This window comes from Alternaria dauci, chromosome 6 (genome assembly GCF_042100115.1).
Source record: "Alternaria dauci strain A2016 chromosome 6, whole genome shotgun sequence".
In the NCBI taxonomy this organism is placed as follows: Eukaryota; Fungi; Ascomycota; class Dothideomycetes; order Pleosporales; family Pleosporaceae; genus Alternaria; species Alternaria dauci.
Window position 1 is genome coordinate 2,126,363 of NC_091277.1, and position 22,518 is coordinate 2,148,880.

Here is a 22,518-nt window from a genome sequence, read left to right on the forward strand (position 1 = left end):
GGCTTGCGGGCACTCTTGACATGTGCATGAATGATTTCAAGCCCTCCACAGCTGGCGTCTAGCATCATCGCATCTACACCCAACATGACGGCTGCTGAGATGCCTCAATGGCTGCAGACAGCCACGAAGAAGCAAACGACACGGGACGCTGCCATCCAGAGATTCACCGATGCTCACGCAGTGCCCACCGAGGTAAAACACGCCCAAGTGCAGCAACGTCACACATTAACAACGCCAGCAACCCAACGGAAACCACCAACCCAGAGGCGGTCAGACCTCGACGGCCATTGACGACGCCCAAAGCATCCCAAAGGCCATTGTGTCGCGTGCTGTGACGGCATCGCAGCTGCTCTCTGCCTATATCATCCGGTGAGGTCCGCGGCTTGCTCAGCTATCGTACCATTCTCACGCCACATCTCCCAGCGCTATAGACGCCCACCACCGAGTACGCCGCCCCACTTCTCTCCCAAGCTTCGAGCTTTGGTCCCTGAACTTCGCTAACATCTGCCCAAGACGAACTGGCACGTGCCCACCCATAACCCTACCCGCACCCCGGAGCGACCGCTGACCAGCCCAGCCTTACCGAAATTCTCTTCGACGATGCCATTCAGCAAGCAGAAGCACTCGACAGCTACTTTCGAGAAACCGGCCAGCTTGTGGGTCCCCTCCACGGGGTACCCATGACGCTCAAGGACCAGTTTGATGTCAAGGGTTACGACAGCACTCTGGGCTATGTTGGGCGCGCTTTCAAGCCCGCCCAACAAGATTGCGTCTTGGTGTCTCTGTTGAAGAAGATGGGCGCCGTCATTGTCGCAAAGTCCAATCTGCCACAGAGCATAATGGTATGCCATGCGACGATTTCCATGTATGAATGGTACGTGGACGCTGAAGCTTTCTAGTGGTGTGAAACCGACAATCCCTTGTGGGGTCTGACCGTTCATCCGAAGAACCCCGACTTTACGTCTGGCGGCTCGACTGGCGGAGAGGCGGCGCTTCTGTCGCTCCAAGGCACTGTGGTCGGCTGGGGTACCGACATTGGAGGCAGCGTGCGCATACCGTCTCATATGAACGGCCTGTACGCACTGAAGCCTAGTAGCACACGCCTGCCGTACCAAGGAGTATCTGTATCGACCGATGGACAGGAGCATGTTCCATCCGTAATTGGCCCAATGGCACGCAACATGAACTCGCTAACGGCAGTCACCAAAGCTGTTATTGATGCACGTCCATGGGAAGAGGATCCGAAGTGCTGCCCAGTGCCGTGGCGATCCGAGGCCTATGAAGACGCGCGTTCCAAACCACTGGTGGTCGCTATCATGCGTGACGATGGAGTTGTGAAATGCCACCCACCCATTGCCCGCGTGCTAAATGAAGTCGCCTCGAAGCTTGAAGAGGCTGGACATGAAGTGATATCGTGGGCTCCGGGTCGCCTGCACCAGGAGTGTATTGATATCATGGTAAATATCAAAACAAGTCATTCGGTCTTGAGCTGACCAGGTTCAGGATCAGTACTACACTGCAGATGGTGGTGAGGACATTCGACGAGACGTTGCCGCCGGCGGAGAACCGTTCATTCCGCATGTAGAAGCCCTTGTCAATAAAGGCAAGGCCATCTCTGTTTATGATTACTGGCAGTTGAACAGGAAGAAGCTTGAACTACAGAAACGCTACCTCGACCTCTGGAACTCAACAAAGTCTGCCAACTCTGGCAAATCAATCGACGTCCTTCTCACACCCGTCATGCCTCATTCTGCAGTCCCTCATCGAAAATGCAAGTGGGTTGGATACACAAAGGTTTTCAACTTCGTCGACTATCCGGCTGTCGTCCTGCCTGCTGGGCAAGTCTCGAAAGAATTCGATGGAGAAGCTGCGAAAAGAATGAGCGAGTATGAGCCCAGGAATGCACTGGACAATTGGAATTGGCAGACGTTCGACTTGGAGGGCATGGAGGGCATGCCGATAGGTGTACAGGTGGTAGCTCGACGACTGCAGGAGGAGAAGGCTCTAGGTGTGGCCGCAGCCATCGACGACATACTGAAGAAGCAGGCCTAGGCCGTTCTCTATAACATCCCATGAAGCTCCAGATGTGCAGTCTTGTGAACAACACGTGCTATCTGCCTGCTCACTGCTACAACTATTTCCGCCATCCAAACAACTTGACGTATCCCAATATGCACGGTAGCTTAGATCCAGATACTGAGAACATTGAACAGCATGTTGAAAAAGGAGCGCTAATGCACACGTGCGCACGCGAACAGGCGAACACGCGTTGATAAGACCCTCAGCAGCCGTCGGCAGGTACGATGAATCATAGTACTCCCCCACCTTCCAATCGAGCAATCAGCTTCAGTAAGTGGGTTACCCTGCATCAATCATCCCGAAAATAAGCGGGGTAGCTACGCCTGCTATCATGAGCTATGTAGAAGTCGTTCTTGCTGCGCGTTTCGGCCAAACCTTCATCAACTCTCTACTTTCTACAGCTGCGTTGCCTTCCACTAGACTGCGGCATTGTTGTGTCTTGAACGCTAGTCATCATGGGCAAGAAGAAGGTTCTCGTCAGCTATGGTGTAGACATTGACGTAAGACATCCCGTACGTAGCGAGCATGAGCGCGATCATTGACTGGGTAATTCACAGGCTGTTGCTGGTTGGCTCGGTTCCTATGGGGGTGAAGACTCTACAAGCGATATCAGCAGAGGTTAGATCTTTGTTTGGGGCAATAGGTTACACAGTATCTTACGTAGCATAGGTCTCTGGGCTGGAACAGTAGGAACCCAACGCCTACTGAAGCTCTTCGACAAGTACGGGATCAAAGCGACATGGTTCATCGTAAATCTGTCATCCCCACAAAATTGGCGTAGCTGTCTGACATTGTATAGCCCGGTCACTCTCTTGAAACTTTTCCCGAAGACTGCGCCGCCGTGCGGGATGCGGGTCACGAAATCGGGCTCCACGGCTACTCGCATGAAAACCCCGCCGATATGACATTTGAGCAACAACGCGACGTTCTCGACAAGACCTACAAGCAACTTACCGCTTTCTGTAACGGCAAGCCTCCACGCGGTTCCGTAGCTCCCTGGTGGGAAACTTCCAAGGAAGGCACGGAGCTTCTGCTCAGCTACGGTATCGAGTACGATCACTCCATGTCGCACGAAGACCATCGCTGCTACTGGCTACGTACGGGCGACGAGTGGACCAAGATCGATTACAGCAAGAAAGCAGTAGATTGGATGAAGCCCCTTACCAAAGGGCAAGAGACTGGACTAGTCGAGATACCGGGGAGCTGGTATATTGACGATTTGCCGCCGATGATGTTTATGAAGAAGAGCGCAAACAGCCACGGATGGGTAAATCCGAGGGACGTGGAGCAAATATGGATGGACCACTTCGATTACTTTTATCGCGAGTACGACGAGTTTGTCTTTCCCATGACCATTCATCCCGATGTGAGTGGAAGGCCACATGTCGTGCTCATGCATGAGAGGTATGTGCGATGAGGAGGCGAACCATGGACAAGGGCGCTGACTAGGGTTACAGGATCATCGAACATATCAACAAACATGAGGGTGTCGAGTGGGTGACGATGGAGCAGATGGCGGACGACTTCAAGAAGAACAACAAGGTGCCAGAGAATGCGATGATGCCGTCGCCGCGTGGCGAGATTCTCAAGCTGCAGAAGGAAGGCAAGGCGTACTCACTGCTTGACTACGACGGTCCAATGCCCAATTAGCGATGGCATAGGAACCAATGAATTGTAAATCATACCATCCTTTCTGTCGTTGTCTGCATTGGTGTGACTATCGTCTACATTGCCGCCTGCCTATCTCGGAATGATCGGAACACACATCGGAAGCTAATCTGAAGCTATGGCCACCGCGTTACTGCTTACCCCTCACGCCAGCCATGTTCTGTCCATCTGCCATCATCTTTCCCCCACTCTTGCACACGTGCATCAACGCCCACCCGTAGACGCGATCACACTTGTGTACCCACCAATCGAGAGTTCCCCCATTCTGGACCTAAACCACATCATGTCCTCAGCATGCCACACTAGCTCGATAAGCGCCAATGCCATGGCGTCGCTCATCGATCCAGTAATCGCCAGCTAGCCAGCTGCCACGCATATGAGTTGCGATAGGTGGGCGAAGATGGTGGTACGCGATGCCCTTCAAGTAGTGACTGTGTGCTTCAAGTGTTTACACGGCTGATGGACGATAAACTGCTGCACCGTCATTTGCTTTTTCTCTTGGTTATCAGGTGTGAGGTTTGCTTTCTTTCTCCAAGATCATTATACTCGTGACATCATGGTCGGCGTCAAACCTCAGGTCATTGAGAAGCAGCATAGGGATGATTCCAGTAGGCTCGATGTAACTTCTTCCTTCCAAAGTTCTAGTACTTCGGCTAATGCTCAACGATAGGTCATCATTGTCGGCGCCGGCTTAGGTGGTCTCGGAGCTGCCATATCGATTCTCCTTGCTGGTCACAACGTTCACATCCTCGAATCTACCCCCGAGATAGGCGAAATCGGTGCCGGGATCCAATGTCTACCCAACTCCTCGCGTGTCCTCATCTCTTGGGGCCTAGAAGAATACCTCTCGAAACATGCTACGTCGCCACGGCTGTGCAACATGATTGGCTGGAAGGGCAACAAGATAAGCGACATGGATTTCCATGAGTATGAAAAGGAGTGCGGTACACCCTTCTGGGACTTCCACAGAGCGAATCTGCACATGGGGCTACTGGAGCGGGCTGTAGAGCTGGGTGCCAGGCTCACTACAAAGGCGCGGGTTGTAGATGTCGAGTATGAAGAAGATGTCAGAGGCAACGCTACGAGTGCCATTGCCGTCTGCCAAGACGGAACAAGACACAAGGCCGACTTGGTAGTCGGCGCTGATGGCATCAACTCCAAATGTAGGGAGATATTACTAGGCCATGAAGACCCACCCCTGCTCACGGGCGACCTGGCTTACCGGTTGTTACTCAATACAGAAGATATGTTGAAGGATCCTGAGCTTAGGGGATTCGTAGAAGACCCACAAGTCAACTACTGGATAGGTCCAGATGCGCACGCAGTCAACTATGTCCTCCGTGGTGGCAAGCTGTTCAACATGGTGCTATTGGTACCAGACGACATGCCTGCTGGCGCAAATACATTGGCTGGCAATGTCGAAGAAATGCGCGCTCTCTACAAAGACTGGGATCCGCGGATCCCAAAGTTGCTCGCACTTTGCCAGTCGGTTGCCAAGTGGCGTTTGATGATACGACCAGGTCTCGATCCCACATGGTCTCACGAAACTGGCGCATACACAATCCTCGGCGACGCTGCGCATGCGACTCTCCCATATCTCGCGTCAGGCGCTGGCATGTCGTTGGAAGACGGACACGTCCTCGGTCTATGTCTGGGCAGGATAAAGAACAAATCTACGGCCGAGAAGAAGCGTGCATTAGCCGTATATGAGCGCTGTCGCCGTGAGCGCACTGAGCGCGTCGTTTCGCGCGGCAACCGTCAGCAATACCTCTACCACGTCCATGACGGACCTGTCCAGGAAGATCGTGATCGCATGCTTCGCGCTTTTGGTGAATATAATGGTAAGGGGAGGGTGAGCAAAGAGCAGTACGAGGAGAAGGGGCTGAACGTCGGCGACGATCCTCTAGCATGGAGATGGGGTGGTGTGGGAAGCTGGCTCATAACGTATGTCTGTGAAGATGATGTTGAGGCTAGGTGGACGGAGTATGAGAACGAGAGGAGGACTGAAGCTAGAGGAAGCGGCGAGTTGAGGGCTGTATTGTAATGTATACTGGAAACGAATGAACCGTTTGTAGTCTCTAGCATCGCTGATGAAATCACACAACTAAACACGCAAATAATTCCAGTTGCATATTTCAAAATATCTTTCAGTAACTTCTATTACAATACATCAATCGATCATGAACCAAAAGTCTCCTACGAAAACTCAGGGCTCTCTGCCAAAGATCGTTTCCAAAAGAACATACGCAATGCTAGTTGGCGCCACTGACGACAGTGTGTTTCATGAGCTTGCAGGCATCAGCGCCACCCATCGCCATGCACAGCCGCAGGCACTAAAATCGTCCAGGTAAGAAGAAGGCAGACACACCACGGCGATTTCCTCCAGGTGAAATTGTCTACATGGCGTTAAGTGTCCTACGTGTCAGGCTCTTGTTTTCGCTCTGAAATCGACGTGGCAGTACAACAGTGGTATACATACACAAGGCTGACGATTCTATCTCTGCCCCGTCTGAAGTGGGGCGCTCGACTGACGCCCTCGATATGCAGTAAGAGAAAGGCAGTACTTTGCAGCAACTCATTATTGCCCAAACAGTGAGGCGAGCAGGAACTATGAAGACTGATGCCCAACGTGGTTGGTATAACAAGATGCACCGTGCCGGCAGCTTTCTGGTTCATGTTAGCTCCCGTTCACCATGCTGTGCCCTGTGGGGCACACATTCCCTGGATACGAGGTGCTGTTATACCGCCACAGCACATCGAATCTCATCCCCGCTCAGCCACGACCAGCCGCCCGCCGAGAGCTGCCCTACCCGCCGTAGGCATCACAAACATTGTCTTCGCTAGCTGTGCGATCAGCCCTGCTCAATAACTACTAGTCACGCGACGAACGGGTAGCTGGAATTGCCTCAGATGTTCTGTGGAAGCGGAAGTGGAAGCGCTCTCCCCGCCCGTGTGACATCATTAAAATGGACTAGATAGGCAGACAACCTAGTGTGATCTCATACGGCCTTCAAGACGACCCGACTAGATTCTGGCACCACGGACTCGCCAACACACAGCCCACGTTCAGACAAGACAGGATATGTTCCGGGACCGCCCTCTCAAGTTCCATACGCCGCCTTCGGCGCTATGAGCCCTTTTCGAGGACCTGGGATTCGTCCACGTATGATCAGGACCGGTGAGCCGGAAGGCAAATGGTCGTCAGCGCGTCGCAGCAACGAGGCAACCAATACAGTCAACTCTGAGTGGACAGTACCTGGCGAGATAACGACATCGCATCACTGCTTTTGCCTCAGAACATTTCTGGCTATGCGTTGTCCACGCGAGGCACATATGATGAGTTGTTCGGTATCCAGGTTACTGTCCGACTGCAGCGGCCGTTCAGCGTCTAATAGCCACGGGCTCTATGGTCCTGATTCAACTGGTAAAAGACACTGATCAATCTGCTTTCCGCCTTTCGATGAACTCACCATCGCACGCCTCATTTTTTTCACACCAGTATTCTCTCAATTGTAGACAGGTTGTTGAACGCGATTTAGGCCGACGATGCAGACATGATGGCCGTACCAAACGATGGATCGTACAAGCTCACCTGTAGCTTTGACGACATGGTAAGTGAAATATTAGAGATTGGACCAACATGTGGACGAGAGCATTAGTTCGGATTGCTGAGCTAACCTTGTAGCAGAGCTATCCAAATGATCCAAATGACGATGAGACGTACCACACCCCAAACACTACTGACGAGCGCACATTTGCATGGGCCAGTCAGTCGAACTCATTGCCACCAGAAGATCTCGCTGCCTACATCTGGCCGCCTTCCGTCTATGAAGCAGCACAGAACGTCTACCTGACGTCTCTGCCGCCAAGGCATCCTTACATTCCTGTCGGTTATCACACGATGTCTGTAGGAGAGCCCTGGCAACCATCGCTTGCGGCAACTTCCTCCTATTCAGACCGAAGTCGGCATCTCGAGCAGCTGCAGGTGAACAGCAGGAACGGACCAGACAGCGGAGGTCTGTTGGGACTGAGCTACACGGGTTTGAGACAAGATTCAACGACAGGCAACCCAACACCTCCAGCTTCCGATACCGCGAACGACAGAGATACTAGTTCACATATAGTTAAGTGGGTAGAGCTATACCTTTCCTCCCTGGGTATTGCTGACTTACGTGAAGCGACAAGTCAAGTCTGCGCTGTCTTGTCTGCTTGGACAAGCCAGCATTCACTGGCCAATACGCACAGAGAAACTTAAACCGGCATATGGCCAAGCACGAACCTTGCGTCGGACAGGGAAACAACAGACATATCCGTTGCGAGCAACCGGGGTGTACATCGACGTTTGGGCGCGAAGACGCACTGCTCGTCCACCTCCGACGAAGCCATCCGGAGCTGAACACTCCGCCGGCAAAGAAGCGTAAAAGGTGATGCCAGGTCCTGAATGCAGCTCACATATGTCATGCATTCCTGGATGCCGTTGTTAGAGTATCTTTTCCCCAACTGATGAGTTGCGTTCTCAGGCAATTCTTTGACGTTCAGTCCTCGCTTCATGTAGAAGAAAATACAAGAGAAATCGCGTGCTTTTGGGCCTTGCAAGCTGATTGATCATTTGTACTACTATTCTGTGATCCCATGATGTCAAAACAAAGTTAGCGTAACGTTGCCTCTCAATCATCGGTTTCTGGTACGACAAGCTCACTCCTCGTAACTCAAGAAATCTACCATGAGAGGCCAATCTGCTGAGTTGTTGATCGTAGCAACAGCCAAGCTACTTGCCGATGACGCGGGGCTTCATCACTCGAAGAGCCCCAGGTAATGTTATCAACGTGAATGAAGAGGTATTGATTTTAGAGTACAAGAATGGAAGTTATTCCATCCCAGTGCTACAGACCGGCCTAGGCAGACCTTGATATCAGTGCGACAAGTTGTGCTTATCGTGGGACGGCATGTGCAAGGTTTTGAATCGACCTAGTGAGGCGATCTGATCAGCTTCTAGCTGTTGTTGCATAAGAGTCTACTAGCTTCCTTGTAGGAGCTCCACGCGCAAGGCACCACGGTCGATCAGATCTCTTCATGCATCGACTGCCGAATGTGGCGAGGACCAGCTGCGGGGGATTCGCCACCGAATCCCCTGAGCGCATTGACTACTTCAGCAACACGGTCGAGGAGCACTGCTGGCTAGAAATTCCATTTTCAGTGCTTCAAGCCTTGTAGTTGTTGCATTCAATAGAAGATATTAGAACATGAATCTTGCAAGAAAGACAGACTTTCATATCTAATATGCTCATGTGCACACCGCTCCTTCTGACGTCGGATCTTCCGGGTGTTCGTCCCGATGCAATGCATTGCAGACTGTCGGCGTCGAGCTTCGCCGCTCTCTCGACGGGCGTGAAAGACTAGAAAGGTACCGAAAGTAATGCAATCAACTTGCCGCCGCCGATGCGTCGAAGGCTATCGTTGCGGATGTCAACTAATGCCTGCAGGGCATCCATGCGCATATCGTACCACAAACCAGGAACCTTGTCCGCGACAGTATTGTGTTCTGGAACAGCTTTCCATACATGTAAGACAAAGCGTGCCGAAACGTGACAATATCCGCGGCCTATCTTGCGGCCTGAATCTTAGGTGTATGCTCATTCCCGCTAGCCAGACTTTACCTGTTGCGAGTCATTCTGACATGCAGCCATGTTCGTCATCACAAAGAAGTTTAGGTGTGGGAGAGCGCAAACGATTTTTCTTTGTTCCGTAGGGCTGGGTCAAGTCCATTGCTTTGAAACCAAGTGGCTGGGTACGTATTCTTATAGCGGCAATGAAGTGAACCGGGCTATCCAAGAGACCATTGCTCAACAGGGTGCCCCTCTTGTGTTTCGTTCTCCGAGTCCTTACAGCCTGTACACATTGATGTTCATGGGGTAGCGAAGATGGACGTCTGGCTCGAGTTTGCCATTTAGTCCCACGTTCGTCTGAGTGCAATCCATAGTGCTCTCTTTGCTGTTATTGTTCTTGTCGAGATATGCTTCGTTATCAGGGAACATGTTCTGTCAATGAGGAGAATTTCGGGCCGGTCGGGTTTATTGGGAATGCATCGAAGAGCGAGAGCAGGTTCCACTAATAGCCGGCGCTGCGCCGGTCACGAGCCGTCCCGTCAATCCACTTTGCTTTACAAGAAAGCGTTCTCGATACTGTAATGCATGTGTTCGAAGAAGAAAGCCCTTGATAAACTCCCAACGTTAGCGAAGCGCCACGCAGCTTCGTATTCGTCACAGCTCCGCTGCAAGTCAGACACGCAGGAAGCGCAAGCCGTGACGGCATGGGTGAACAAGGCTAGAACGTATAATACACTCACCCGTTCTGTCCTTTATTGCGCTTGTTGCTGATACGCGCGATATCGACAGTATACCTCCGTGTTTTTCTGTTGATTAGCGGGAGCCATACATTCGATGAGACGATGGGATGACTACATGAACCTTTAGACATGGTTGTACCTACTCGTCAGCCTGAGCAGTCGAGCGTCCTGTAGCCCGTGGCGATGTTAGTGCGCATTGAACCTCAATGACGGGAAGGTGCCGGACGAGTGTGTGGGTAACCAGGTGTGCACATGGCATCAGGGTATCCCGGCAGGGAGTGGTCATATCTGCATGTCTTAGGACATTTGCCTGCTTCCTGGGGTGGTCCTCGTGAGAGGCGTATCGTTGCAGCAGCCGCAGCCGCGCGCACACTGCAATTTTGCAGTACATCTTAGGCGGCAGAGACCATAGCATATGGGCCAACAACGCTTCTCATGCGCTGTGCCACATCCGGTGTCGCTTTAGCATACCTGATTGGCGTGAACATCAGCTAACGAATGTCGCACAATCCCTCGCCCTTTAAGCTGAGACGCAGCTATGTTGACAGGGCAGATCGGCGTTCCGGTTTGACAGACAAATACACGGTGAGGCGCGATATGCCCTGGCGTTGACCTTGTCGGACTGCTCGTGCAACAGGCTGTCGTGTCTCAGCCCAGGGTCCTCCACTGTCGGCAGTGTGTCTTCTAAACCACTCGTTGCTGAACACTCAGGCAGCATCAACACTGTGCGTACCCTAGACCATTCGAGAGTCTATTCTTATGCTTTCCGGTCCTCTCAGTATCTCATAGATTTGGACTTGTGAGCCGTCTTCAGTAGGTTGGTCTTTGGCCGAAGAGTGGGAAACTGACAGAGACGTAGTGTACGGAGATGCTTCGCTCGACTTGACAGCTAGCTAAGCGACCACCAAATCAGCTTCGCGTCATCCCATGGGAGTCATCAGGATCGTTTTGTTGACGAGTCTGTTCTTTCTCAGACGTTTGTACGGGCAGAGTCTTGTTTGACAATTTCCAAGACGGTCCCGGGTCTCCTTGGCTTCATGGCGTACGATCAGACACAGAGGCGCGACGAGACGCTTTGGCCACAAGGGAACGAGGAGTACAGTAGAAGAACACCGTCCGCATTGGCAGTAGTTTGCGATAGTGGAACTGGACAGGCAATGAGGACAACCTCTCCTTTATCCGGATCTGGAGAGTACATTCAGCAGAGCTGGTCGCCGGTACCCGTGTATGTCCAGCCTCACGGGGCGTACTACCACAACAGTGGTTACCAACAACCTCTTTCGCCTGGACACAACGCTGTCAATAGCAGTACGTACCAGTATCGTGCAAGCGCAGTAGCTATTCCGCAGAATGGTCCAGCACCAACATTTGGGTACTCAACGCCGCAGCTGTATGCAAACTCGTATCAGTACGTGCATGCCACACGATGAATACCAGGCATCCGCTGATCAGACAACAGACACGAAAGTGCTTATTCAACCGCCAGTTACCCGGTGGATGCGAGGTACACTACCGCAGGACCGGCACACGCGTCTCTGTCGCCATCGTCTGCTACATCAAGCTAGTATGTGGTACTTTTGAGGCTTGCTGGCTGGTGCTGATGTTGGTGTGAAGCCAAAGCCCGCAATATTCTTACACTGCTCCAACGACGAACGTCTCCGCATCACCTCCAGATGCCAGATACCCCGTACCACTGGTCCAGTCACTGGAGACGTCTCCGATCGATGGCGAGTATAGCGTACCCTGTCCATATCGCTGTGGTACTGTCCTAACAGGTGTGCACGCACTGGGAAACCTAACGCGCCACCTCAAGACTCAGGCTTGCGCAGGATCCAGTCGAACCAAAGTCCGATATCCATGCCCCATTGAAGGTTGTGAAAGGCAATATGCTCGATCAGATGGGTTAAGAGTCCATATGCGCAGGCGACACGGCGCGCCCCCTCCCGTACCGCGAACCGATGGCATCGTGGACGATGACGAACAATAGACAAGCTGTGGTAGAAACCATCCCTATGGTGGGTCAAAGTGGCCCGATGGAACCGGTCCTGCAGAAGGGCCAATCTTTTTGTGTACTCCGAGTTTTTCATCAATTAGTTCTCCCTATTATGTCTCGTTCTATTTCTTTTCAAATCGTTTTTTTGGTGGCAATACCTTAGAGGAGTTTTTTTTCTGAGCAGAGTGATCGTTCTGGATCGGTACTTGGCAGAGGGGGTCGATAGCTGCGCTTTCCGCCGCGAACCCGAAGAGACGCGTTCGGATCTGACGTTGCTTGTTCGAGGGAGCCATAGGAATAGGAATAGAAATACGGCTGAAGCAAGCTGTTCTTCATCATCCAGTGGTTGGTGTCCAGCGGTAAGGTGGAGTGAAGCTAGTTCAGAGGGCAAGTGCACACAATGATTGAGGTCAATGGCAGGGGCCAATGCCAATGAGTCAGGATCACCTGGTGGCCTCGGCCAAGAGTGGTTAATCCATCAGTCGCGCTCCGTAGTGAACTCGGTCTCAGCTGCGCCCTAACACGTTCGGGGTGAGATGTCGCCAGGCATTATCGGGGCAAGTCCCCGGAGCTATCCATGGTTCACCAGTTCTGTCATCTCGTCTGTGCAGCTAAGGGATACAGAAAAGAATAGAAAGAGAACGATGATGAGGTAAACAGCCTCTTTGTCTGCAATCTTGCTTAAAAACGGAAACGATGTAAAGTGAATTGTCTCCGCCAAAACGGAAGGGAGCTGTCTGATGTCAAAACAATGCGTATTGACGCACCGAGAGTATCCGTAATCTTGGCATGTGCATCTCGTCGTAAGACGTTACTGGCTCTTCATACAGCGTGTACTGCGGCTTGCCAATGGCCGTTTTTCGCTACCGGAAGGTTCCAGGATGGTGAATTTCCCGAAACCAACACTCGTCAACCACGTCGTCGCGGACTCATGACCCAAAGTTTTCCCAAATGCCGGAAAAAGGACAGAGCAAATTGTGAGCTCCTCGGAATCGAGCTTGTACGTGACGATATTGATATTTGTCATTACTATTCTGTGTGGGTATTCTGACCACAACGTATGCGTTATAGACATTAGTCCTCCGACTCCAAGGTATGTGATAGAAAAGTGAATGCGATCGCGGCAGTGGTATAGCGTAAATGCCCAAAATCAAATTGAGACCCGATGCGCGCCAAGAAACAAAGCAAGCGAAAGAAATGCGACATCTGGCAGCCGGCATTAGCCCAAAAAAAGGTAAACAAAAGGAACTTATGCTTCAGAGGCTTGGAACTCGTGCGCCAGCTGGGGGCGCCGAGAGTCGGTGTGGCCTCAGATTTATGACTGACTCCAATTCTCTTAGCATGTTGGTACTCGCGTCTCGCTGCTCACGTAACGAAGCTTGCCGAGCGCGGTCGTCTTGTATCTTCTGCATTCGCTCTTCTCTCGACATTGTGGCTCGTGTCTTTGGAATCGCAATTGCTTCGAAAACTTCGTCGTCGGATGCGCTGCCCTGGTCGCTCGATGGGGCACTCTGGTGGGGACTCAGCAGACCGCCATTGAGAGCACGCAGAGCATCAGACGGACTGCCTTCATCTACAGCGGTCAGACCACCTAGACTTGGAACGGGCGAGCGCAGCCCGCTGGATGCATGCGAAATCCTGCGCTCGTGTCGATCAATGTTCAGGGCGAGCGCATTCTTGCCGGCTTCCCAGGCTTGCACCAAACTCTTGAGATCTGCACCGATTGAATCGTATTGGGCGAGGAGGGAGTGACCCAGGTCGGTTACGTCTTCCGTGTCTTCCAAGCTCTTACTGGTCTCTTCGCGGAGTACTTGCATCTTGGCTTGCAGACCGCGGATACCGCTCGACAATCCCGACAATTTGCGCACCGAATTGCGGATCTTCTCTCGGCCAGGAGTTGGTGCAACCTTGGCCGGCGATGGGAGTACGAACTGCTCTTCTTCAGCGAGCACGCGGTTGAACTTCTCGCTCCACTCTCCGACAGGACGAGCCGTGTTCAGCATGGAGTCGACCACTGTCGACCATCGCGCGAAGTCGGGTTTGCCGCCATCTGCCTCCATTGCCAGGAGAGAACAGAGGTATACACGTCGTAGGGTTGACAGGCGGTACTGCAGGGTGCGTAGGGCTTTCAACGTTTCGGCATCGTCGAATTCAGACTCGCTGTAGCCGAGGGCGGCCTCTTGCATGTCCGGATTGCTGATTTCGTATACGTCGAGATACTTTTCGAGATCGTCTTCTTGAATCAGTTGCTTCAGGTTACGGCACTGTTCGACGAGCATGGGAACGATGTCGGCGTAGGCAGCTCGGAGGTTCTTGCGCAGTCGCTGGCAACGACGGGCCTGTCCCTTTTCTTCGATGCGTGAGATGGGAGGCAAGGGGCTGCTCCTGCGCCGTGTTAGTACTTGTGCCGCCGGGTGTCAAGATGGGAGATGACCTACAGGCGATAGCCGCGTGACACAAGCTCCACTTCCTGGATCAAAGCGAGGGCAGATGACGTCGAAGCCTCGAAGGCCTGTAGATTTGTGACCAGGTCAGAGGCGCCCTTTACCGCCTCCTGCCGCAGATACTGCAGCCATTGCCGGCGCATGTACGTGTAGCCGGCGGTAAAGACAGCGGCGAAGACCAGCATCACCAGGAGGGTCCGGCTCTTGCTGAAGACGGGCTGGCGTTGCGACCAGTGCACCAGCCATGCCAGCGCAAAGGCCGTTGTGCCCGTGGCCGCTGCGCCGATGGGGTTTATCCTGGCGACCTTGAATTCGTGAGGGCCGGGGCGTCCGTCGGTTGCGAAGCTGGGGATGGCGGATGCGCGCAGGCCTCCTTGCTCCCCGAGCAGCTGGGAAGCGACGATGAGGTAGCGGAACTGCTCGAGGAAGCGCTCGTTGTCGGCGCGTCCGATGCGGGCATTGACGGCTTTCTGTGTCTTGTCAGCGGGGCTGCGATATGGGCAAGGCCACTGTGGCAGCAGTCATACCGAACACGCCGTGTGGATGCGGGCGATGGAGCCATGGCGGGCGTGGATGCGCAGCGGCTGGGGCAGCCTGTCCCGTATCCTCGACTGCAGCGTCGACGGTCCCCGGGGCGCGAAGCTCTGCGGAAAGGGCGTGGATGTCGATGTCGATGTCGATGTTGATGTCGAGGTGTCGTGGTCGGGTGACGCAGTGCCTTGCCCTAGCCGGCGGTTAATATCCATGGCGCATCGCATGCATCGTCATGGTGCTTTTTGGGGGGGGGAGCGCCCACCTTGGAGCAAGTGCGCAAGAGGCGAGTCGTCGGGTATCATGTTCTCCATGTTGCTACCGCGGCATGGTGCGATTTTGGCTGGAGTCGATGGTTCTCGCTCAATGGCTTGTGACGAGTGCGGGTGCTCTAATCCAGACAGGGAAGGTGCCCGTGATATGGAGATGGCGGGGATGGCAGCAGCAGCAGGTGGTAGTGGTGCTGCTGCAAGGGCGGCGGGCGCGTCGTCGGCGTGGGGTCCAATCGTGGCCGTGGGAGCAGCAGTCAAAGAGAAGTGCACGGCGTGTTTGTTGTGCGGCGTGGTGCAAGCAGCAACGGGGTTTGGAGACACAGGTAGCGGGTGTGGTTCGCATGCTCAACTAATAATGCGGACTAGTCGTGAGCTCAGGGTCTCCGGAAATGAGCCAGTAGTCTGTGATTGGCATGAAACATTCATGGGGAACGTTTGCTCGTTTACGCGCACTGCTGCTGGAACATGCCCCCTCTCCCCTCAGACATGTCTTACCCCTTGTTCCTTGCATATGCGCGCGCGACCTCGAGCCGCCATCGTGGTGGCTGTCCAGGGCTACCTTGGAGCGGTGCATGCTCGTCTCGTTTACCTCGATAAGACGGCCTCGGCCGACGACCACGGCAGCCAGCTGTACCTGGGCGTCCATACCAAACGGTCAAGGACACATGCCCCTTCTTGAATCTCCGGAGCAGCCGCGAGTCAGTCGCATAGCCTCACATCTTCTCTGACCATGCCATCCCAGACTCTGGACGGACCAACCCACTCCGTCGCACCTCCGACCTATTTCGTTCATACTAGCGGATTACTTGCGCTTCGGCTGATTAGACGTCCTCGGACGTTCCAACGCATCCGACATGCTGCGGCGACGCTCGTCTGCTATATGCGCACCGCAAGTTACGGGTCCCGTTGCAATCGATAACAGTGCCGATGACGTACCGGCGCCATCGCATCTGCCATGTGCGTAGCTTGCAGATCCCCGCAGAAGCAACTCTGCACATAGCAGTAGTTGCATCCCAAATCTCCGTGCTGAGCTAATCGCAACATGGGAACCGGGAGCGTCAGGCCGCACCGACCGTCGCCATGGCTTTGCGGAACAACACCGCAGGCGACGGACCAAAATATCCACTGTCTACACAAAGATTACCTCACCTCTCTTGGTCCTTGTCACCACTTTCTCCATGCTCGGACTTCGCTGCTATAGCCGTAAGCATCCACGTCGTCGCGTCATGGTATTGCTTCGGCGCAACCGCAGATACGCATCTAGGCTACGTTCCGTTTACCTGATCGAGGCTGATCTATCCCGGATAGCTTACACAAAACATGCTCATGACACGCGGTCAATCGCCTTTTAATTTCTAGTGTATCCGGGCACCAAGCAAGAATGCTTCGCCTGTGCCGGGTACGGTAACAGGCATGAGCCGCAGCTTTCCAGGCAGGGCCGTCTACCCAACCATGTACATGTACATGTACTTTCGACGAGTGCCCCTTGCACTTTGTTTGTCACGATTACATACACCACACGCCTATTGAATCCTCTCCCTCCATCTCCATGCCCTATACCCAACATTTCTTGTCAAGATGGATGATAGCATGACACAAAGGCTCATGGAAACTGTCCAACTCATAAACACCAATCTCGACACCTCTCCTGCGTCGTGGCGGGACCAACTACCAGCAATTTGCAACACAATAGCTTCTTTTGAGATAACTGATACCGTCCCAGGAGAAGAGCGCAAGAATTGGCAGTTGCCTCTTCTCAGCGTCTTCCAGCGTGTGGCCTTTGCCGACGCTGATAACGGTGTGGTCCAAGACTTAGCAGATTGGTGCCTACGCCAGCTAGTGACATTGCTCCAACTCTATCCAGACAATGTCGACATTCTGACTCGTAAGTACCTCTGTACATGTGCCCAACACGCGCTAATTATTATAGTAATTGGTCGAAACTGGTTGCTTAGAGCGCAAAAGGCTCTGTCAAGCATTGCGCGCCTAGAAAGAAATTCCTTCAGTAGCGATACAAGCAACTTTAGACTCTTGACCTCAACAACAAGGGGTTTGGTCGAAGCCGAACAACGACTACACCAAGCAGTCTATATCGAAGCTCGAGGATTACTGTTGCCAGCCACCGACTATCTCCAGCGTGCGATATACGTGGCAACAGAACAGGGTGTTGTTACCGGCCATCTCTTGTCCATGGTGAGTAAAGTTCCGGCCACCGGCTCGTCTCGCTGACCTTGTGTAGGCTGCCGAGGCATTTGTCAGTCTTGGAAATATCGCCTCCGTCATGGCCAACGGCCGGTATTTTCAACAAGCAATTGCTTATTTACGAGCCGCGAGAGATACCCCAAACTACTTTCTCTCTCCGCATCTGGAACAGTAAGGATTAAGTTTACACGACCGAGCAACAGATCAAGCTGACACGCCAAGGTACCTGGATGGCTATGGCCCCCTCTATGGCGATGTGTGAGTGAGATTAGTAGAAACCCTATATTTAGCAGATACACAATAATGGACATGTTCTCGAATCGCGATACCTTGCATATCGATGGATGTTGGCAGGCGCTTAGAGGTCATTGGACGGGATGCGGTCAGGGTCTCTGCACGGACCACAACCCACTTGCGTGCATCCAACACCTTCACCACGTAACATCAAGAGGTATCACCAGCAGCCAAGAAAGCTTCGTCGCACGCCTTGGAGCCTTTCCGAACCTTCCGCTCTCGCCGCAAATATCCCCGATAGCTGGTTAATCGGAGCGACTTCACGTCCGAGCATCCACTGGGCCGCCCAGAGGAAACAGCGACCGTACGGCCGAATCCAAAACCCCGACCCTCGACCGACTACCTCCACAACATCCAGCTGGACTTTTAAAGTTCAAGGCGCATATCGAAACACTAGATACACAATGGCGGCATCGGCCCTGGACCAGGAGCGACAACTTGCCATTGACCCAATCGTTGCAGGCAGCGTTCAGCACAACACCCAGGTACGCCCATGTCCACGCCACTCCCCACATGTTGCGCCGCGTCAACATACCCACTTTGTTGTAGCTCTCTCCACTAACCCGTGCTCTCTGCAGGTCGTCTCCAACATCCGCAGCCTTACTGCATCGCTCTTCGGTGTGGCCGCCGGCACATTGGGCCTCGAGTCGTACGCAGGCTTCATATTCTATCTGCTGGGCTCGCTAGTAGTGTCGGTGCTGCTCTTTGCGCTCAAGACAGATGGCAAGCCTAGCGCATACTTCTACCGGCCACTGGGTGACTTGTGGTTGGGAGATGTGTTTGGGGGCTTGAGTGGATTCGTGCTTACCTGGACATTGTTTTACGGCTTGGTTAGGGCGTGAAGTCATGGAGCTGCACGGTGCAAGATGAGCGGAAAATCGGAACATGGATATGTGGCACCCACGGATGACGTTGTTGTTGATGGCCTGGAAGAACACTCGCCCTCAAGGCTCACTATGATCAGACAAAGACAACCCCCGTGATGCAGCTCTGGGATACTCGCATACTACCAGGGAAAAAGGCGCTCTGCCACAAGCCGGAAGATCGGCAGTCATTACTACGCGCAAAGGCGAGCCATGGTTGGATGAGCGACACGTGCTTAAGAGTACGGATGAGTTGTCTTTGGATTGCCCATTATGATAACACTTTGGTACATGAAACCACGACATGGTATTCGCAAGTCCTGATTTGGTGTCAAGGATGCACCTCTTTGATTGTCATGAACATCGTGATATCTTTCAGACCATGTTGCCGTGTCAGAAGCTCAGCAAAAGAGAAAATGGCCTTTAGTTTTATGAGCAGAGTATCACGTACTCGTAAAACCATCAGTTCTCCTGCTGCATCCGGCACCACTCAGGCACACAACGCAAGGTCTTGGCGGCTCTTTATGCCCTGTGCTGATTTAGCGCGTGGCCGACGCGTTTGCCAACCACTTTCGCGTTCCCCTCCATTGATTGTTGCCTCCACCGCAATTGCCTCTTGCACAACCAACGCCTTGTCTATCCCGTTCGACATCAACGTACGCAATTCATCGTCCTTTACATTCAAAAGTACGTACCTCTCCTGCGACATGTAGCGAACAAAACTGACCGTGTGCAGTGCTTGAGGCACGCTTAAACCAGGCCAATGTCCTGAAGAAGGTACATTCGCGCAACAAAGGCTCAGTAAACGCCGTTCTAACGATGAACAGGTCGTCGACGCTATCAAGGACCTTGTGCAGGACTGCAATTTCGATTGCAATGACTCGGGCATCGCGCTCCAGGCCATGGACAACTCGCACGTCGCCCTCGTCTCCATGATGCTCAAGTCCGAAGCCTTCTCGCCCTTCCGCTGCGACCGCAACATCGCGCTCGGTATCAACTTGGGGTCTCTCACAAAGGTGCTTCGTGCTGCTGGAAGCGACGACATCCTCACCATCAAGGCCGAGGATGCGCCAGATGTCGTCAACCTGGTCTTCGAAACCAAGAACGCAGCTAGAATCAGTGAATATGATATCAAGCTCATGGACATTGACCAGGAGCATCTCGGTATTCCAGAGACAGACTATGCGGCCACAATCAAGCTGCCTGCTGCTGAGTTCCAGCGCATCTGTAGAGATTTGAGTGCATTGTCTGAGTCGGGTACGTCCTTTGGCACATGTGACAGTGTGGCTGAAAGCTGAAGCACGAGCTAATGTCTATCTAGTTTCAATCGAGTGCACCAAGGAGGGCGTCAAGTTCGCTTGCTCTGGCGACATTGGTTCGGGTTCCGTCATCCTCAAGCAAGATCCCAGCCTCGAAAAGGAGTCTGAGGCTGTCTTGATTGAGATGAACGAGCCTGTCTCGCTTACCTTCTCGCTGAAGTACCTGACCAATTTCTGCAAGGCTAGTGGCCTGTCGGACCAGGTCAAACTTTGCCTTTCCAGTGAGGTGCCTCTGTTAGTCGAGTACGGTCTTCAGGAACAGAGCTACCTAAGGTTTTACCTCGCGCCCAAGGTAAGAAGCCACTCCGCACTGCACGATACCATGGCTGACAAGAATAGATTGGCGACGAAGAGTAAACGCATCATGATTTCATTGACACACGAGCGGCATGTTTTCAGGATAGATGTGGGGGATTCGCGGCGCAATGGCTTTGATATGCATCGAGCGTCTGTTAGGTTCATGATTCTGGTGTGCAACATTGGCGAGCAAGCGGTCCCGCGTGGTGTGTTCCGCGCCCTCGGCGCAAAAGGAAGGTTACTGCCCCACCTACGCTTCACGTCATACCGCGCGGAATTTCAGATAAGGAAGATCAACATAGTACATCAACAACATACCCCGCTTGCACTTTTGTACCTGCATCCCGCCTGCTCTGCCCAAGTGTTTCCCTCCCTCTCTCTCCCTAGTGCAAACATGGCCTCCGACACGCTAATACCGGACACGCGCGTGCTTGCCATTGCCAGTCATGTAAGACTCACAGGCTGAGGATGGGTCCTGTAGCTAACATACGACAGGTAGTCCATGGGTGAGTCGCGTGCCGTCGCGATGCATGCAACACACTGACATTGAGCTGAGCTATGTCGGGAACAAAATGGCCACTCTTGTCATGCAATCGCTAGGTTGCGACGTCTCTGCGATCAACACCGTGCATTACAGTGGGTGCACCCGGCATCTTTCTTGGGCCGGCGCGTGGCTAACAACTCAGGCAATCACACGGCGTACAAGCAAATCAGAGGCACCAAGACATCCGCGAGCGAGATCCTCGACCTCTATGAAGGACTACGTCAATCGAACCTCACCAACTTCGATGTACTTCTCACAGGATACATGCCCAGCGCCGAGGCCGTACAAGCAATAGGGACAATTGGCAGGGATATCAAGCTCAACGCTGGCACGAAGCCTGGCAGCTTCTTCTGGGGTGCGTGATTGCGCGGGGTTGCAGGAACAAGACTAACCGTGACAGTGCTCGATCCGGTCATGGGCGACAATGGCAAGCTGTATATCCCAGAAGATGAAGTGCCAGAGTACAAGGGGCTATTGCGCGAGGCAGACCTCATTCTTCCGAATCAATTCGAGGCCGAGTGAGTACAATCAGAGCGTTGCGGAACTAAGCGTGGCAGTTGTTAATAGGGCATAGACTACTTTCTGACACGCCCATCACCGATCTCAAGTCCCTCGCCGCTGCGATCCAAGTCCTCCACAAGACCTACCAGGTCCCCCACGTGATTATCACGTCCCTTCGCTTGACACGCGACAACCAGACCGTACCCTCGAGACCAGTATCGAAGGCTGGTACCGGCACGCATACTCCCTCCGACCCAGCAACATCCCAGCAAGGTTCACAACCGCAAGCGCCGCAGATCGACCTCAGCGACGTTGAGAACCTTACCATCATAGGCTCCACCGCAACCTCGGACTACAAACCGCGTCTCTTCCGCATCGATACCCCACAACTCCCTCTCTTCTTCTCTGGGACGGGAGACATGTTCGCCGCGTTGACAATTCCTCGTCTTATCGAAGCTGTGCACGCTGCTTCTACGCCTGAGTTCAATCTCCATGCAACGTCAAGCTGGCGGTCACCTGACAATGTGTCGGCTGAGGAACTTCCTTTGGCGAAGGCGTGCCAGAAGGTTCTCGCGTCTATGCAAGCCATACTGACGCGCACAACGTCGGTCTGTCAGGAGAAGATGGCTGCATACGACGCCCGCGCTGCAAAAGAGGGCCGTGGTGAAGGCGGCGAGGCGGATGAAGAGATTAGCAAAAAGCGTCATTTGGCGCTCATGAATGCCAGTGAAGTCACGGTCCCGCGGTATGTGAAGGAGATGTTGGATCCGCCGCATCTCGAAAGGTTCAAACCACGAGCAGTGCACGAGGGCGAAAGCGTACCTGAGCATGTTGGCGAGAGGACGCCTGATGAATTGAATGTGCTGCATTTGGGCGTTGGGACAAAGGATGGTGGTGCAATGCAGGTATTACAGGCGGACACACAGGGTAAAGTTGTTGGAGAGGGCGAGACTTCATAATATTTCGTTGCATAGACGTTCCGCGTAAAGCTCTATTTGGCCGCACCATTGACCACTCCCTAATGAGATGATCAACTTGTGACTGGACCCAAGCGAGACAATAGAACATTCATCCGCTTACCAAGCTCCGCACAGTGGCTCGTCCGCACTACAAGCTCAGCTGTATCCACCAGCATGTCCTGGGTCACAGATGTATGCATCGACCC

At 53.2% G+C, this 22,518-nt stretch overlaps 8 protein-coding genes across 8 annotated transcripts; 7 read left to right on the forward strand and 1 right to left on the reverse strand.

Moving 5' to 3' along the window:
- Window positions 1–84: 84 nt before the first annotated feature.
- ACET3X_007053 (uncharacterized protein) lies at window positions 85–2,052 on the forward strand (the record flags this gene model as incomplete). The annotated part of the gene is made up of 5 exons (XM_069453250.1): window positions 85–192; window positions 239–369; window positions 578–842; window positions 900–1,457; window positions 1,504–2,052. 5 exons carry the CDS (start codon window positions 85–87, stop codon window positions 2,050–2,052), a joined length of 1,611 nt encoding a protein of 536 aa, XP_069305821.1.
- Window positions 2,053–2,534: 482 nt separating this feature from the next.
- Window positions 2,535–3,729, forward strand: ACET3X_007054 (uncharacterized protein; the record flags this gene model as incomplete). The annotated part of the gene is made up of 5 exons (XM_069453251.1): window positions 2,535–2,579; window positions 2,637–2,697; window positions 2,749–2,828; window positions 2,879–3,483; window positions 3,537–3,729. The coding sequence occupies 5 exons, from the start codon at window positions 2,535–2,537 to the stop codon at window positions 3,727–3,729; spliced, it is 984 nt and encodes a 327-aa protein (XP_069305822.1).
- A 574-nt stretch (window positions 3,730–4,303) lies between these two features.
- Window positions 4,304–5,791, forward strand: ACET3X_007055 (uncharacterized protein; the record flags this gene model as incomplete). Its single annotated transcript, XM_069453252.1, has 2 exons — window positions 4,304–4,366; window positions 4,418–5,791. 2 exons carry the CDS (start codon window positions 4,304–4,306, stop codon window positions 5,789–5,791), a joined length of 1,437 nt encoding a protein of 478 aa, XP_069305823.1.
- Window positions 5,792–7,301: 1,510 nt separating this feature from the next.
- Window positions 7,302–8,175, forward strand: ACET3X_007056 (uncharacterized protein; the record flags this gene model as incomplete). Its single annotated transcript, XM_069453254.1, has 3 exons — window positions 7,302–7,358; window positions 7,436–7,875; window positions 7,926–8,175. 3 exons carry the CDS (start codon window positions 7,302–7,304, stop codon window positions 8,173–8,175), a joined length of 747 nt encoding a protein of 248 aa, XP_069305824.1.
- A 5,167-nt stretch (window positions 8,176–13,342) lies between these two features.
- Window positions 13,343–15,375, reverse strand: ACET3X_007057 (uncharacterized protein; the record flags this gene model as incomplete). Its single annotated transcript, XM_069453255.1, has 4 exons — window positions 13,343–14,471; window positions 14,525–15,000; window positions 15,058–15,254; window positions 15,327–15,375. The coding sequence occupies 4 exons, from the start codon at window positions 15,373–15,375 to the stop codon at window positions 13,343–13,345; spliced, it is 1,851 nt and encodes a 616-aa protein (XP_069305825.1).
- A 1,536-nt stretch (window positions 15,376–16,911) lies between these two features.
- Window positions 16,912–17,797, forward strand: ACET3X_007058 (uncharacterized protein; the record flags this gene model as incomplete). The annotated part of the gene is made up of 4 exons (XM_069453256.1): window positions 16,912–17,218; window positions 17,264–17,526; window positions 17,573–17,706; window positions 17,758–17,797. The coding sequence occupies 4 exons, from the start codon at window positions 16,912–16,914 to the stop codon at window positions 17,795–17,797; spliced, it is 744 nt and encodes a 247-aa protein (XP_069305826.1).
- Window positions 17,798–18,233: 436 nt separating this feature from the next.
- Window positions 18,234–20,368, forward strand: ACET3X_007059 (uncharacterized protein; the record flags this gene model as incomplete). The annotated part of the gene is made up of 6 exons (XM_069453257.1): window positions 18,234–18,314; window positions 18,408–18,585; window positions 19,429–19,469; window positions 19,520–19,949; window positions 20,014–20,303; window positions 20,351–20,368. 6 exons carry the CDS (start codon window positions 18,234–18,236, stop codon window positions 20,366–20,368), a joined length of 1,038 nt encoding a protein of 345 aa, XP_069305827.1.
- Window positions 20,369–20,702: 334 nt separating this feature from the next.
- Window positions 20,703–22,312, forward strand: ACET3X_007060 (uncharacterized protein; the record flags this gene model as incomplete). Its single annotated transcript, XM_069453258.1, has 5 exons — window positions 20,703–20,756; window positions 20,860–20,944; window positions 20,995–21,207; window positions 21,253–21,370; window positions 21,427–22,312. The coding sequence occupies 5 exons, from the start codon at window positions 20,703–20,705 to the stop codon at window positions 22,310–22,312; spliced, it is 1,356 nt and encodes a 451-aa protein (XP_069305828.1).
- Between the last annotated feature and the right edge of the window lie 206 nt (window positions 22,313–22,518).